At 38.7% G+C, this 17914-nt stretch overlaps 1 protein-coding gene across 2 annotated transcripts; it reads right to left on the bottom strand.

The window, feature by feature from the left end:
- Positions 1–567: 567 nt before the first annotated feature.
- Positions 568–12728, bottom strand: LOC146161050 (protein-glutamine gamma-glutamyltransferase E-like). 2 transcript variants are annotated; one of them, XM_083383501.1, is made up of 15 exons: positions 12645–12728; positions 11102–11266; positions 10367–10552; positions 7821–7933; positions 7417–7564; positions 6693–6940; positions 6132–6306; positions 5574–5768; positions 5020–5159; positions 4549–4705; positions 3783–3940; positions 2946–3075; positions 2205–2368; positions 1498–1631; positions 568–1078 (listed from the first exon to the last, which is right to left on the bottom strand). In XM_083383501.1, exons 1-15 carry the CDS (start codon positions 12676–12678, stop codon positions 934–936), a joined length of 2292 nt encoding a protein of 763 aa, XP_083239627.1. In that variant the 5' UTR covers positions 12679–12728; the 3' UTR covers positions 568–933. The 2 variants fall into 2 exon arrangements, with proteins under 2 accessions (XP_083239627.1, XP_083239628.1); XM_083383502.1 differs by lacking the exon at positions 12645–12728 and adding an exon at positions 11534–11810.
- Between the last annotated feature and the right edge of the window lie 5186 nt (positions 12729–17914).

Below are 17914 nucleotides of genomic sequence, written 5' to 3' on the forward strand. Positions count from 1 at the left end.
TGACTTTTTCCTACTAAATAGCTGTGCTTATTATTTGCCCGGGGCCTCCATTTGTTGAATTGCCTTTAACCCTACTCAGTTGGCGTTCACCACGTCTAGCGTCACGCATCGCCAGTCTCGTGAAAATGGTTGTTCGCACGAACGGACTTTTTCATTGGCGCTCGCCTCGTGTAAAATATAGAAAATTTCCATTGTGTTGTATTGGTATACTGCACGTCGTGAATAAAGGTTTTTTAAGGTAGCTAACCTACTGGTTTACGAGTGTCTTAAATACATCAGCGCCCACTGCCTGTTCAGTCATCTCAAAAACCTCTCGCGATTCAAATTCTACAAATTGTTTTTACCGCTTCATTTGTTTACATTACTTATGGTCATATTTCAGTCTTTTTTGCATTTTAAAAGAACTACGATTTACTTGTGTAACACGGGTTGAGAAACTTGTATCAAAAGGTTTACCAATAATAACGCTCGTAGGAATAACCTTTTGGCCTAAAGCGGCATTCTACAGTAACCAATACTCTGACAATAAACCAGTAGGCCTACATTCAACACAAAAATGCATTATCGTATGATGTGCTTCATTTATTGTTATGTATAGTTAAGCGTTTGGTGTAATATACAAAATGCACACGTTAATACGCTTAAATTATTAAGGTTTGTTAGCCAGGTATTGGACAAAACACAACGATATTTGTACACGAAGTTTGATTTACTGAATCACATTAAGGTACAAAGCCTGATCTACCTAATTACAGTTACATGAAGGTTAACGAAAGTACAATTTTAGGGTAAATGTACAATTTCTGTGGTGCAATCTGTAGCTGTCAAACTTTATGCATTTAAATTCGAAAAAGTCAGGAAGGAACTGTATTGCAAACTTTAAAACGAAATATTATTACAAATACTGCATAGTTTGTGTCGGAAGTCGTGCGTTTACTCTACGTTAACGGACTTGTATGCCTTTATGTTCAAGATTTCCTTGGAGTCGAAATCCGCGGATAAGTAGGTGCGTCCGCTGCGATAAGGACGAACTTCGACAGGCTTGCTCTTGTAAGTTTCGCCAGCAGCAATCGGACCGCTGGAAGAACATTAGCAAACGTTACAAACGACAGACATGCGCGTAACCTTTCTGTAATTAAGTACACTCACACGAATCTATAGTGTAACTTAAAGCAGCGAGGCCATAAACTTCGAGTAATCGATACTATCTTTACAAATACGTTTCGATACGCACTTGTATCATCGTCTGTAATAGACCTTTGTAATCTGCTTGCTTATTTCTGTGTATTTGTAGTTTAACAAAAATAAGACTAAGACTGCGAGCATATCTCGGTAGCAATCGAACACGTTGTATATAACTACACATGATGTTAAAAGCATTTCCAGACGACTTTACTCTTTAGCGCCACAAAGTGTCCACAAGTTTCATTTACTTCGTGTTTCGTTCGACTCACCGAGCAAGAAATGAGTGGTTCACGAAGCAAAACTTTTACTTACGCTTCAACGCTGACCCCGTTGCTGACTCCGAGTCCTTCCACGTAGAAAACTCCAGCAGTTAAGGCGATCGGCAATGGATTGGTGATAGTAAAAGTTATCGTGTTGTACTCACGGCGCCTCAGGGTGTCATCGCACTGCAATCAAACGTATAACACTTTATCAAGGTTCAGGCTTTGCGTTGTTTCAACATTTATATGTATATATCGTAATATTGGGAGACGACGCAAAATTGCACAGTCTCAAAACCTGCATGTTAGGCACCATCGCTAGCTTTTTATATTTATCGTGCATTGGCATAGATTGTAGAGTTTTAGCAAGAAAGCAGCCTGTAGCAGTGTAGCAGTCACACAAAAAATCTGCTTAAAAACCATTTACTACGACTGCTTTATCACCAAGGCTGTTTATCTTTTTCAGATTTCATTAGCACAGATTTTTAGGTCGCCCCAAAAGTAGCGACGGCTTTGTGATTCGATTTACAACTTTGTGCTCAATAAATACTTTCAAACATAATAAAGAAAAAGAGAGCAAACAAGTAGTTTAAACTCCAACGTTAGTGTGCCACTTGACGAGACCTGTCGCTCCATTAAGTTATCGTCATTAACATGTGCCTATGTGCGGCTCCGTGTAGGAATACAGCCGGGCACATGAAAACTTCCCAAAAAAGGAAAAACATCATAAATTTCAAGTGATTTGAATTTATTTCCTACCTCAATAGTTAGGCATTTTGGATTGTCCAGTTGGAAGTCATAGTTATCCACGTACAGTTTGTTGGTCTCCTTCACACGGACAGTCGTCACAACTCTTATCACGTTTTCGTCAGCGAGCTGAGTTCCGTAGTCGCTAAATGCGAGGACAATTGTCTGTTCGTTCTCTGAAAAAGAAGCTACCGATTACTAATTGCACAAACGTTGACCAGGGATATCGGATCTATTAAAAAGCAATGACATTTCTTGACCTATATTTTTCGTTTTTTAAACGACAATATTTTCCAATTTGACCTTCATTATAAATCTAAATAAGTTTTATAAAGTTATAGCACTTCGACTATATCAAAAAAATTCCAGGTTCATCACTGATCAGCTCCTATTTCGTTTTGTAAGTCAAGAGATTTTGGGGAAACTTTAACAGCGTGATGGCATTTATATAAGATGTCCTGCAGTGTAAATAAAAGTCGCTAAATACAGTGTATAATTGGAAAGAAGCCGGGTGATATTCTTTTCTGCCAATTGACAAGGTGTGCCTCTTTGCAATTAACAAGGTAAAAAATGTGACACTTGGTCTATGATTGGTTGGCCACCCCTGGACATAAAAAGTATAAATATATATAATTGTTTTTCCTCTAATAAGATAAATGCTAGGTTAAGCAAAGACTATCCTAAAAACAAGGCCAAGCCAAAGCATTACCGAGCTTATACATTAGAAAAAGTATGTTTGACAATAATTTTTACCGCTCTCGGCGGCCAACATAACATCCTTCTTCACGCGTTTTACGAGCGCCTTCCTTTCGTCGTTGTTCAGCATCGTCTGCAACACTGTGGTCACGAGCAGGTCTTTGGATTCCTTGGTCGTGTTTTTGACCTGAAATGCGAGTATGCGCAACGATCAGATGCCAAATCGGTGTGAAGGCAGCTTGTATTTCCTATTAAATTGTTTGTCACTTTGCTCAACACTGAAACCTGTTTACGGCGCCACTCTAATCATATGCGTATTGCGCAACGTTGAACTGCGTTTCATGTTACATACTATAGTATAACCTGAGTATATTGCCATTTTTTTATTGAACAACCTTATTTTACCAAGTATGTAGTCTGATACTGGTATTGCATTAACTCCTAATTGAAATTTCCAGTTCTATGAAAAGAGGCTATTATTCAAATCAGACTGTATCCAGTGGTACAACAAGAATGTACTCCATCACTGGAATATCGCCGTGTCTTCTTAGAATCCTGGGCGATACAACTCAATCTAGCACCATGAACGTTAAGCAAGATACATTTATTGCACCTTCCTATCAATTTTTGTGCAGTAGCGGCCAACAGAAGGCTGCAGCCGGTTATCACGTTTTCACGTTATTCACGCCTTGTTTCCTTTTTTTGCCTCGTTTTACCACCTTGTTTTTTTCGTCGTTTTTCTTCACTGTATATATACCTCTGCAAGGTTACAATTTTATATGCCCTGATAAACATTACCTGGATAGGTTATCGAAACGTCGGTACAGAATAAATATTTGTCGGAAGAACCCTCTTTATAATCGCAGGAATCATATTTTAGTGTTATACACTTACCAGAATCATTGCGGTGACTGGCTTTCCGTTCATGGCCTCGTCCGTCCTTATGTCTATGGTGATCGCTCCTTCCTCCTCAATGACGAACTTGTCGTGCCAGTCGGCCTTTCTGCCGTGGGCGTAGGCACGCTCGAATGCTTCACGCTCCTGTGGTGTCCCTTCAACAAGAAATCGCACGCAATTGCTTTTAAAACGGGATTTTAAACTGTTCGAGACAACAGGCACAAAACATTACTCTCCAGGAATTGATGGAGTAGAACCATCTAAATTGTAATTAATTTCCATATACGCAGCTAATATATTTCGATTTTGGCAATGACTGCTTTAAAACACCTAACTATTTTATTTTACTTTTCAATAGTTGATTCAATTTTAATATTTGATACTTTTTTCTGGAGGTATTTTACCCCAGCGTTGTAAACTCTGACATAAGTCCCACTAGTTATTTGTCAAATAACTTAAGTCCAAGTTATGTTATTTTTGACAAATAACAGCCAGTCAAAGTTATTGCCAAAGCCATACATGTAATTTGCATTAAAAGTTAATGCTGTCTCTATTCAGAGCAACTTATTTTGCAGAGAAAATGTTAAAAAATGAAACTAACTTAATTATTTTTTTATTCTTAAACCTAATTTAACTAAAATGTATTCAATTAAAGCCCTTGAATTTAAGTCCAAGTCATGTCATTTGTCCAAATAACTTTATGTCAAGTTGTCCCAAAATTATTGAACTTAAGTCAAGTAATTTTAAACGACGAAGGCTTTACCTTCTTTGTATTTGTACTCGTCGGTGACGTCATGTCTTTCGTCAGAGCCCACCGCCTTGGTGCTGATGTTACGACCGACGTCACGTAAGGCGCGCTTAAGCAGTCCATTCACTTCTCCCGATTTGTCCACTGACCAGGTCAGCACGTCAGCGTTTACCTTAAATCGAGCGAAAATTTTCTTACGAAATTAAAAAAAAATAATTCACTTTACAGCAACTGCCAATTAGTATTTTTAATTCTGTCGTGTGTATCGCAATAAATTTTCTGTGGTTCATTGGCGTTTCTAATCTATAGATGGACGTTACATAGATTAAAGTTATTGAGAAACTAAAATTATTGTTGATGAAGCCTACTTTGTTTAGGTATGACGTCGATGCACTTGACTTATTTGGCATCAGCTTTTCACGAAGATCCTTTAAACTGTTCCCCCGCCAATTTTAAACAAATAATGTTATTCCGCTATATTCACACCTCGCTGAAGAGGAAGTTGGTGTCGTATCCGACGTAGATCTCGCCATTCTTTACCGCCTTCACGGGCGCAGGGCCGCACTGCATCAGTCCGCTGCTCACCTCCTGCGGAGTAGCGTCCACCGCCTGCCAGCCGTCGTAACCTAATGCATCACAATTTTTTAGAATTTTTTTTAGAAAGTACAAACAACTTACATAAGGTATTGTCACTGCAAAACAGAAAAACTTCAGTATTTTTTTAAGAGTATGGAGGTATCCTTATTAACAACAATAGGTTATTAAAACGCAAAAATGCGAATTCGGCCAGGAATATCAAACTTTTTTCGTCCTAATGTACCGTTCAATTAACATAATAATTATTTTTATTTTTCGCTTAAAGTTGTACTTAGAGAATGCAGCTGTAGGCTAATATTTATAATTTCTTTTTTATAAACAGTACGAGGCAACGCAAAAGCAAATAACATTAAACTAGAGTGACAAGAAGTGTAATGCAGGAAGCCCAAAATCTGACGACACTACCCTCTTGTTTTCATATACGCCAAGCGTCCCACTACTACCTTTGGGCAAGTCTGGCCGCTTAAAGTATCCCTCATTCCAGACGTGAAAGTTCCAGATCGAGTCGTATTGATCGACTAAGTCCACCTCCTCGCCGTCCTCGCCGATGAACTTGTCGATGGTCATGTTGAACTGGGTGTCGTGCGCCGAACGGAAGTTTGTGATTGGGCGAGCGGCGATGCCAATGGCGCGGAGCACTGGCGAAATATAGAAGCGTTATTCCATATTTTGCGTTATTACAACTGAGGTTTTTTTTTGGACAGAAGTGAAAAAATCCACCGAGAGGCGCCGAAATGCCAAACGTTGAATATCACACACAAATGTCAATTGCTATAATAAATCTTATTCAGGTCTATTTACGTTATCACCTTATCACATATTAACACTAACGCCGGAAAGCACGACCGAAGTCACCAAGAAAAAGTGAAATGTCTTGTTGTTTATTCCACACGAACCTGAATTCTAGCAGTTTATTTAAAAGTTGAAAAATTCTCTGAAAAAAGTTTAATTTTACAGTAGTTGAGAATCGGTTAGCTGCACATTGTTCAATTTCCCAATACCTGTAGTGAGCAGACCGGAGAAAACCCAGCACTGTCCAAACTTGACAGGCTTGTCAGTGCTGTTCCACTGCTTAAGGATCTTTACACTTCCGTTCCAAAAGGTCGGACTCTTTCCGTCTTCATACTTTCCACTCCAGTTGCCCCAGAGAACGCCGTCGTCGTCATTAACATTCACCTATAAATTCGAAAGATAAAGCAATGTGATTTTGTTGTTCACAATGCCCGGCAAATCCATGCTATGTTTGCACGAATTAGTAGGATCCAAACCGCAACCTTATTGCCGATATTGACGAAAGTTTAACAAAAGCGTAACAATTCAGTTGTTGTTTCCTCAAAGCACTTATGCTTACGTCATTGCTTTTAGATATATACGTAGTACTGCTGGCGAACATTAGACCGCGAAAACAAACTCTTCAAAGAGTTTTGATTTTACCTAAGCGATATTATATCAGCAAATCGGTTCCGAAGTTAAAACATTGAACTTATTTGTCCACTTTTATACACGGGTATTGTTTGCTGTGCAGTCCGTGAACATCTTGATCCTCTCGGGTGCGAGCTTACCATTGCGGAAAGGACGCGGCTGCAGTAACTGGGCGACGACCTCTTTCTTAGGCTCTTCTCCGGGTTCTTTTGCGCTCTGCCATCCTTGCGCAGCATCTTAAGAGCGATGTCGAGAATACCCTCTTCGAACTGGCCGAAGAGCCAGTCCCTTTTTCCGATCCTGTAGTACGAACCAACGAAGATGCAACCCCGGTCGTTCAGCACGTACTCGTTGCGATCGGCAGAGTTTTCCATGTAACAGTCGTCGGCTGTAAGTAAAAGTTTTACTTGAATAGTTCGTCGAATTCTTACAAAGGAAGGTAAACACGGAGTTAAAGTTACAACATGAAGGCGTACCAAGGGACGATATACTTTACTGGAAAGGGTTAATCTGACAAAATCGGTATTGACATTTAGACAAGTTAAAATACCCTTAACGACATAATTGATGGTCGTGAACTTGCAATCATTAGGAAAGGTCAATTGCCAAATCAAATGTCTGTAACAGTACAGAATAGATCTATCAACCCACATATGCGACCTTCATTTTTAGAAATACTTTAATGTTGCTCTGAATATTGACCTTTTAAAAACTACGATCATTTAACTAAGTTTGCAATTAGCCACTACGGTTATTCGGTGATATTCGTTTTATCGCTAGAAATGCCTTGATTTATTCGCATACCGACTCCAAAATAGCGAAGTCATATATTGTTCATTTATTGTTTTTTACTTTTCTGCTTACCCGGACTGAATGGGTTGAAGATGACGATGACGTCAGGTCTGCTGGTAGTTTCGGTTTTCTTTCCATCCTCGAGTTCGCTTGTGACGCGAACCGAAAGCTTGTAGCGGCCGATCAGTGCCTCTGCCGGGACGTTGACATCAACGCTTATCTAAACAAAACATTCATTGCAAAAATAAATCAAGGAAAAATGGCAATTTTGCAGTGCATCAATGTTGCCAACTGGGCTTGTTCGGTGTATAGCGGTTCGTTGTGGCCAAATAGATGCTCACCCAGACGTTAAAAAACATATTTTTATCAAGTTGATTTTAAGCTTTACAAAAACACATTGATGCCTTAAATCGCTTTTGGACGTAGTTGAATCCGTTGGATGTGCTATGCTTAAAATCTTGTTTTTAAAAATCTACCTTCTTGTTTTCAGCATCCTGATCCATTAACATGGAAGTCCACTTGCTTCCTTGAAGCGAGTCCTTGACGGGAACCTTGATCAAAGTTCCTGCTGCATACTTGGGTTTTTCACCTGAAAGGTAAAATCAATGTCTTTTTAATTCTTTTAACCTCGAGGATCATCTATAGCCAGGAACACCGGTGATAGTTTTTAATTCTTATTAATATTTGCAGACGTGCCAATTGGATACAGGTATTTTGAAATATTGCGAATAGTCTAACGTTCGTTGTATTTAGCTCGAATGTTCAATAGTGAATTGCGAAACAAGTAACAACGATTATGGCCAACTAGTTTACTTTTTAAGGTAAATATGACTGCGCTTTGTTTTACAGGCTATCAGCATTCCGGACATATTTACTGATAACCGACCAAGCACCGACGCTGTCCGCTTTATTTATTGTGTTTATTTCGGCATCAATCTTTTGGTTTTTAATGCTATTCTTAGGAGATGTCCGCCTTGGGCAAACAATTTAAAACATATTTTAGTACATTGGTGAACCTCCAAGTAGTTAGAAGACATCGTAAAATGCGCGGTACATGTTGTAACGATTTTCATTTGAGCTTACATTCTTTTGAATGATAGAAAAGTACATTTAACGCCCATAAATGAACGTTTTGACATGTAAATGAATGTCATACTTGTCATACTTATGACGCGAAGCCTTTTAAAGTTGTACAGTCACTTTCCTCAAGCGATCGTGACAGAAAACATTTCATATTGTTGCAACTTGCAACACAGTAGCTTCAACGGACAATAACGCATGCTAAGGCTTTCGAGTTTGCCCAAATCTTATTCTAATTTGGAGAAATAAATACAACCGAAAGAGACCAATAGCTGGTGCGTGCAGTAAACTATCGGGATTGTGCTGTGACGAACAAAGTCGTACGTTTGCCAAAAGGAAAGACGCTTGTCCTTATTTTACCGCATGCATTATATTCAATAATACACAATACAATTAACGGATGGACGTTTGACAGCACTTTGCACTTTTTTAATAAATGGTAAACGTTTCTATTTATATGGCGCCACATAAACCGACAATGGAGGGCGTAAAGTTTATTGTCGTTCAACAGGATGGCGAAATCGTAAACGAATTAAAGCTAAATCGTATGGTGATGTATGCGTGTATGCGTGTGACTGTATGCTTTTGCACGTGACTCATTACGTGCACTGCATAAACGAAAATAAAATGTCAAAAACCAATATTTTTGGATTATTTTTATTTCCTGATTACTTTGGATCAGTTTGCAATGGCTCCAACCTATTAGTTTAATTTTTAAAGGCACTCGTGGTTTGCATAGGCTGGCATTAACGCTTATCTACTTGTTTTACAAGAAGATTAATTTTACGACTGTGGTACTGTTTCACGATCTATGAATTCTGAGTTTTGTCTCGAAGAAGCCCAGATGGAAATTTTCGAATTTTAAACCTTTAGTTATATTGCAAGCGAATCTACAATCCTCAAGTCTGCGGGTTTTTTGTCAAAACAAGTTACGACTTGTGTTGGTTTGGCTGGAGCCTGTATTCCTAGGTTTGATTTTGGAAAATTCAAGATAGCTAGGAACGCTTGTGATTTACAGGAGTTCCTACACTAGTTTCGGAACTCAGCCTATGGTGAAATAAAAATGTAAACCGGGCTACATTTGATTTGTGGCAAACGCTTGTAAATGTAATAAAAGTTTGTCACCTAATTGTTTTTTTCAACGAATCAACACCATCAACCAGTTGTAAACATTTGTGCTATTGCACTTTCGGAGGTTTATACGGTTTAGGATTAAGTTTGTGTCTTGTCTGTATCGAAAAAGGTATACTTGTTTTATAAGGTGCAAAAATATGTTGTTACACATCATTTCCTCTTTTGGTTCTCTGGGAAACTACGTCATAACAATAATAAACAAAGGGTTTAGTGGCGCTTGTTGTTGCGGACGTATACTTCCGATAAAAGGCACATTAATCGCGGGTAGGGATACCCTAGAAATGTTTTATACCTATACCCGATATTTTCAGCAAAAAGTAAGCCTATATGACCGTCCGATGTCAATATACATTGACAAAATACCCAACTGAATAAACTCACAACGTACAAATGAAATGTTAAAAAAAAATTGTTTGGCGGTAAAAAGTTATAGGTTACTTTACTTTAGATGGTTAATTCACAATTTGTTAAGAAATTTACATTTTTATGGTAAAAACTTTTCGTTGACTCATAGGCTTAAAATGCACAAGTAAATATGATGCTGCAACGGCACCGGTAGGACCCTAGATCAGACAAGTACTACACTACCACTTGGCATAGAATATCGCCTCCGAACCGATGTTATCGGACATCCCCAAACGTCCGATCCCTAAGACGAAAATCCAGACGAAAATTATACGCCAAAACGAAAATTCAATTTCCCACAAAAGTCGCGCCAAACACACGTAAAACATTTAATTTCTCTTGTGCAGCAAACACATGAGCGCCACGTTTCGCCGGCCACTTCGACAACACAACTGCCACTTACCGATGGAAAACTCGAGAACTATTTGGTCCTTGGCCGGCAAGTAGGCGCGATTCTTAAACAGGATGTCAAGGCTGAAACGCTCAGCGCGTCGGATCACCAGGCTGTTGTGGATGTACCTGTCGGTCCGGTGAGAAATCGTGTTCTTTGCCTTCAGGTAGTCCAGCTTCAGCACTTGCAGCACGTCGCCTTAAAACAGCAGTGGAGCTAACTTAAACCGACCCCAAAACGCAATGCCACGCTTGTGTAGGCTTGTAAAAATCGGTTGCGTTTCATCTACTTGTAGTGCTATTTTGGCAAATAAAATTATGCCAGCAGTGTTTGCCGTTTATCGCGGTAAACCGCCTCACAAATATGTCCAGTTGAGCAGAATTTAGCAAACGTGAATCCATGCTATTTAAAGTATCATTCCTTGGGGAGGTAAAGCCAAGCTTTAAATATATGATGTCACGGTTTAATACAACGCCATCGCTATGTTTATATATTCACCTATGTGTAAGAGAAATAAACGGCAAATATTGAAAACACTTAAAGGTATTTAAATACCTGCTGCATTCAAGAATAAAATGTGGTTATTTGCAAATAACAAACATGTCAAATTACTAACACGCCGCCCTATCAATCTATCGGTAGAATAAAAGTTATGCTCGCAGAGAAAAATATCGCAGCATTCAACCGTTTAACAGCATAGCAAATGGTTGCAAAATGGTAAAACACTGCAGAGTGCGAATATCTCACTTGGCGAGGGCGCCTTGACTTTGCTGAGCCAGTGCTTCACAGTAGCTTCGTCCACCTTTTCGTACACATAGCTGTCCAACAGATGGGGGTTGCGGTCGATGTAGTCAACCAGGAATCGAGGGTTATCGTCGAGAAACTCGTCAACCTCCTCTGGGTCTTTAGAATCTGCAAAGAAAGGAGACATTTTGTTAGTTTGGATGCTAACAACAGAATTGCGCCTAAAAGTTGAAGAAAATTGTGCCTAAAAGTTCAATATATGCTGATGGTTCGTTTGCAAGCCCGTCCAATTTACGGCCGTTGCCGTTACTTATTAGCTCCTTATAAATGCGCATCCTAGCAACAATAACTTGTAACAATACACGGGAATCTATTTGAAAGAGAATTTCGCTTACAGTAAAAATAGGTTGCTTCTATTTCCATGCACAATCTTACCAATCCAATAGTAACGTCTGGGCATTTTGATGAGTTTCCTGCCACTTTCACGTTTAAATTAGTTAGTTTTTACTTTTTTGAAGCTGGTATAATATACTGTGGACTCGTATTACAAACAAGGTAAGCTGTTTTAAGTAAATTTCATTTAAAATAGAAAACCATTGACGTTTTCGCAATAATATACAATGCACAATGCACATTAAGCTAAACAACGGACCAGTACAACACATAATTTATTTGTCTATTTTCTGAATGAGAAACACATAGTTCTACCGTAGACCTTCCCTACAAATGCTACAACTGAAGAATATCGTCTGCTGTTCACAGTGAAGAAGTGATAAGTTACGAACAGCCGTCCGTGGTGAATAAGGTTAATGTGTTTTCCCTTGTGGCGATGTGACAACGCAGAAAGCAAGCGAGGTTCAAGACGCTGTGATGACAATCTTTATTTGTGCGATTGTATCAGTCTCAAATAGCACTCATGTAAGCGCGGGAACTTAATACTGTTTGAGTTGTGGAAACAAGAACAGCAAAGCCAACCCATTGCAGAAAAGCTTTCTTAATAGGGCACCGCTGTATGTTTTTGGCTAAGCTTGTATCCGGGTATAACGCGCGAACAACAATACAGTCTAGACGTGGGTGCGGTTGTTATATATTTTATCGGGGGGTATATTTTCAGGGCTTTGTATTTATTTTATTTTAAGTTATAAATTTCAAAACAAAAATTTCGGCCCATATAATTAAATGGCATTTTAGGTTTTAAGGTCCGTTTGCACTACAGCTGCGCTGAGCTGAGCTGGGCGTAAAAATCGCTCCGAAACGTAACGTTTTTCTATAGCTGCACTGGGCTTGAGTTTAGCAAAGAGTGAAAAGTTTGAAACAATAGAATTTGAAACAAACTACTCTTTGCTGAGCTCAGTGCAGCTGTAGAAAAAAACGGGCCTTTAGGTATAATACGGTGTAACCAGTGTAAAGTCGTTTGATCAGAGAATTCATTTGGGGCGCTTTGCTTCCATTAAAAATACATCTAAATCCAGCAGTTAAATGAATAAAAAGCAATACTTAAGTCACCCGCCTTTATCAAATGAAATATCTAAAGAATATGTGTTACCTTCAACTTTTTCTTTTCCGATCTCGTTTCCCATGATTATCTGCTTTCAGTTACTTTATGAGTTAGTGTCAGTAAACCTGAGCTGCAAAACCAGAAACAAGTTGCTGCTTAGTTATATTCAATGCTTTTGCAAAAGAATTAATACAATCACAGCCTAAATATTTTTAACTTGCTTTCACTAAAATGTCACAGTTGAGCGCTGGATTTTAATCAGCACGTCAAAATGTTTAACTCAACACAAGTTTTGGCTCGGAGTGTTTAACAAACATGCTCGTTGTCTGCGACGAATTCGCACTGAAAGCGCCAAGACGTGCAGTTATTAACGACAACAAGATGCTGGTTCATAGCACGTGATGTGCTACGTCGTTCCGTTATTTTTGCCACTAGCTTCCTTCCACCAGCATACAATGCGCAAGGGATTAGGGTATCCCCAACTAATGAGCTGCTAGCCCTCTTCAAAGTGCTTAATTGAAACACCACAAGTTGCGGAAGTCTGTGACCGCTGTTCCTAGTATTAACGAAATCATGTTCCTAGTATTAATGACATAAAATACAGCCACGGAATTTACGCGAAAAATCACCTATATAGCTTTTTTGTATTTCTGAATTTGTATCTGACTCAGTCAAACAAGATAAAATAAAATTCGATCGTTAACAAAGCGAAACCAGTAAACAACTTCGTGACCGCAAGCTGTACTTCGAAACACGGCGCAGTGAGAAAAGTGTAACTGCAAGTGAACAACACAGACTGAACTTACGGGTGCTTGTAATCAGCACCAGCACTGTATCTGACATCGTTATGTGCAGCGAAACGTTTTTCGCAACTACTATTTAGGTCGCGTTTACACTTAATTCTGGCATGCCTCACAGGCATTGCATCTGACTTGTAATAGATTTAGCATCGCGCGAATTGAAACATGGTAAATACGGCATTCCACCCATCTTTCTGTCGTTTTATCATCTAATTATCGCCTTATTGGTGGAACAAGTGGTGCAAGTTGTAATTAGCACAAAACAGCCAGATTGAATACCTGCGTTGGATGTAATCGCAAAGTATTTAAGCTATAATTCACCTAATCATACTTGGTATGCTACACACTATGTATCACATAGTTCGGTGCTCCGACAATTTGCGGAAGTGATCAAAACGCAGGAAATAGCTTCTGCATAACACGTCGATTCGTCAGCTGTCGAAACATTGTCAGTAAATTCACGGCGCTGTGTATGAAAAAGCACCGTACTTGGCGTACTGTTAGGCCTAAGATCAGTAGGCTTAAGTCGTGACGTAGCCCTATAAAGAGCCACAGGCAGAACTATACTGCCGCTATCTATTGCTAAGCTTACACCGTATTCAGCACAGAGGTAACTCGAGGACGCTAACATACCTAAACTAACTAGAAATCGCTTGTTATCTCCGCTAAAAAGGCTGTAGTTTTTGCAGTTTGACTATGTCATTTGTACATTCACACTGATAGAAATTGTAGTATCGTTTAAGACTGTTCGTTAATCATAAACGCTTTTACACAGCCTTTTTCGACTACGATGGCAACTGGGCGTGCTTTCTGCATATCACCACATACCGCAGTGCAACGAGCAGTTTACGTTTTTCCAATATGGCTGCGGTACGTTGCCTTGCCCGCGTTTCCTAATGTTGCTGCGTCAGCCGCACTCTGTCCTACAGTAGCTGATGTATATAACTGAATCGCTGGCACCAAACGGCTTGTCATGTGTGTATATAGCGAATCCCCGCACCGAAATGATTACTGGACTGTGTAGGCTTGTCCAGGCATTGTCTACAATGAAACCTGACCATATGTTGTTTTTACCGGTTGCGTCAATATTTACAAATATTTGTGTTGTACGCTGAAAATGCAAATGCACCCAGTAGTGGCATTTCCTATTGTTTACTAAGAAATGTTAATGTAAAAATTGGTATTCATGGGGGTTCAAATAATAAAGTACATAATTTTAAGTCATTCTGTATGCCCTTGACCAATCTAAGGCAATGATTTTTAGACCCACGACACCCATAGACATAGTAAGGTAAAGATTTACAGGTAAAATTTATGATACCTTTTTGGCCATCATGAGCCATTAAGGTACTTAAATAGCAATTAAGCATCATAAGGTGTAACTACGGGAGTGCGGGTGTAATTTAAGCCTCGCTTGTTCCTTTAATTAACATGACTGGCTAGCCTGTCATAATAGAATGGCTACGACACACATTTACAAAAAAAACATCTTAACGCCTATATATTAGGAATTAAACCTTTCTCAAAATAAAGTTCTACAAATATACATGTCAAACGCGAAATATCATTGTATGCGATACTTGCTAAAATTCAGTTTTACTGGGTATCAAGCAGTGTTGTTATGATTTTAGTGAATGACTTCGCTTGTAATGACTTTAGTCAAAGACTTAAAAACAATTTCCTAGCTATCTGCTGCGTTTTTGTTATTTTTTATTGCTCATATTCAGACAAGTATGGTGGCCCATGACTGCCATCCTGTGTTTTTTCAATTGAACAACAAAAAAAATTAAAAAAAAATAAATACATATAAATAAAATAAAAAAATTAAAAAAAAAAATAAATAAATAAAAAAAAAAATAAAAAAAAAATAAAAAAAAATTATTAAAGAAAAAAAAAAAAAAAAAAAAAAATCATAAAAAAAAAAAAAAAAATTCGACGTGGCCCAGGACTGCCATTCCCATATAAAACGCATTACGGTCGGACCATCACTGCCATCATAGAATACTTGAGTATATGCAATTTTCTATTGTGTGCTGTTTAAGTTCCAAGCCAGCGCATGGAGGTTTGCCACTATATTCAGTAATATTCGGCCCTTAAATTAAAATGTGCCCTAAGTGACTTACATAGGGTGATAGCTACGAGTCTACTCTTCAAAATGAGATATGACTCGACCGCCAATTATTCGGGGATAAGTTGTTAATATTCCTTCAAAAATTCATAAACGTCGAAAGTTTCAAATTTTGTCAAAACGTTTATAGGCTGCATCACTTAAGTAACCTGACCGATCCGCCCTATAGCTGACATCACCGCGAATATAGCGATGACAAAAAAACTAAAAGTCGCTAGGTCTTTTATTCTTATCGTTGGTGATAAGACAATCGGTTACTCGATGCGGTCACAATTTAATGCCACTTCTTTTAACTGTTTTCTCTTAATCTTCATCATTTTAACTCTACTCCTCTAAACGTTGTCTTCTACACTCGCCTCTTCTCTAAACTGTTTCTCCAACTCTTCCACAAGCTCTTCAACTCTTCCTTCATATTTCCACAAAGTGTTCCCCCTGCTCTTCCCCCAACTCTTTATCCAACTATTTCTTCAACTCTTTCACCAATCATGACTTCTAATTTTTCTCCAAATTCCAACTCTATAATTACATCAGCTCTGTAACTAATTCTGATTCTTTTGCTAAACTCTACCTCACACATTGTGGATAAAATGATCGCATCCCTGTCTTAAGTGCCGGAAGTAGCCAACAAGCTTGTTTTACGCATGTTACCAGCACGTAACGTGTAATCGGTGGTCGGCGTCAGGGTTTAAGTAAGAAAACAGTTAAAAGAAGTGGCATTACATTGTGACCGCATCGAGTAACCGATACCATCGATAAGAATAAAAGACTTTGGCGAATCGGGGTGTTTAGTTAGGGGTAAGAAGGCTGCTGGCTCTGAAGACGAGAGCCGACGGCTGCCTAGTCTCTTACAAGTTCTTAATCCGACTCCAAAGGAGCAGGCCGCTAGAATACCTGTCCTTAACTTCTTGTACTCTCTAGACAAAGACGCTTCACTCAGTAGATGTTGCCCGTCGAGTATATTAACAAATCTCAGCAGTACATACGATAAACGGAGCGGTGATTCAAGCCGCTATTAGTAAGACGTATAAAATAGAATGAATGCGAAACGTTGAAAACGCACAATTCGGCGTTAGGTCACGCGTCAGTGAACAACGGTCACGTGTATAGTGACGTCAAAGTAGGCTAAATGCTACAAAGACATAGCGACTTTTAGTTTTTTTGTCATCGCTATATTCGCGGTGATGTCAGCTATAGGGCGGACCGCGCAAAACCAACTTAAACCTGATAACAACTTGTCAAGGTTTTGATAAAGCCTGATTAAAAGATCGGCCAGGTTGCTGAAGTGATGCAGCCTATAAACGTTTTGACAAAATTTGAAACTTTCGACGTTTATGAATTTTTGAAGGAACTTATCCCCGAATAATTGGCGGTCGAGTCATATCTCATTTTGAAGAGTAGACTCGTAGCTATCACCCTATGTAAGTCACTTAGGGCACATTTTAATTTAAGGGCCGAATATTACTGAATATTAATATTCATAAATATGAATATTTTTATGTTTTTTTTTTTAAAATCAGATTTCTGGCTAAGTTAGGTTGCTTTGAGTAATGTGTAAAAAATTCTAATCGATATCTTGTTTACTTCCGGAGATATTACGCAAAGAATTTCGAGCTGCCAATTTCCCTTTGGTGAATCCCACCAGAAGGCCTAAAAGACTAAGTGGCAACCTCCATGCGCTGGCTTGGAACTTAAACAGCACACAATAGAAAATTGCATATACTCAAGTATTCTATGATGGCAGTGATGGTCCGACCGTAATGCGTTTTATATGGGAATGGCAGTCCTGGGCCACGTTTTTTTTTTTTTGTTAAATTGAAAAAAAACAGGATGGCAGTCATGGGCCACCATAGACAAGTTTATCAATTTAACTTTACTTTGTATAACAAAGACTTGACATGGAATTGACTTAATTGCTGTAAATTATGACTTGACTTGTTATTTAAAAAACTTGACTCAGACTTAACTTATTTTACAAATGACTTAACTGAGAGGAGTATTGCTTGGGAAGTTTTAAAATCTTTTAAAAATCGCTTAACAAACCTACATTGCAAAATAAGTATTTATCATTACCACACTTTAATTTAACGTGATTTTAATATAAAAACGTACATACAAACGAACAACTTTTGTTAAAATCGTGCTGAAGTTCGGTTAAAATATGAGGCAAAATTAACTCGTCGCAAAACCAATGAGGTTTTAATCGCAAAAACAATTTTAGTTTAAGCTCCATTTTGCAGTGCCACTATGAACGAACGTAGCACACTCTCTCTATCGTAGAAATCTCTCGTGGTATGGAGAGAAGCGGGTTTCCTAAAGGGCGTAAATCATGCGCCGTTGACTAAATTAGGGTTGAAAACTCTGCAACAAGACATACATCTGTAGAGGAGCCA

The sequence above is a fragment of the Ascidiella aspersa genome, chromosome 3 (genome assembly GCF_963924565.1).
Source record: "Ascidiella aspersa chromosome 3, kaAscAspe10.2, whole genome shotgun sequence".
Taxonomy (NCBI): Eukaryota; Metazoa; Chordata; class Ascidiacea; order Phlebobranchia; family Ascidiidae; genus Ascidiella; species Ascidiella aspersa.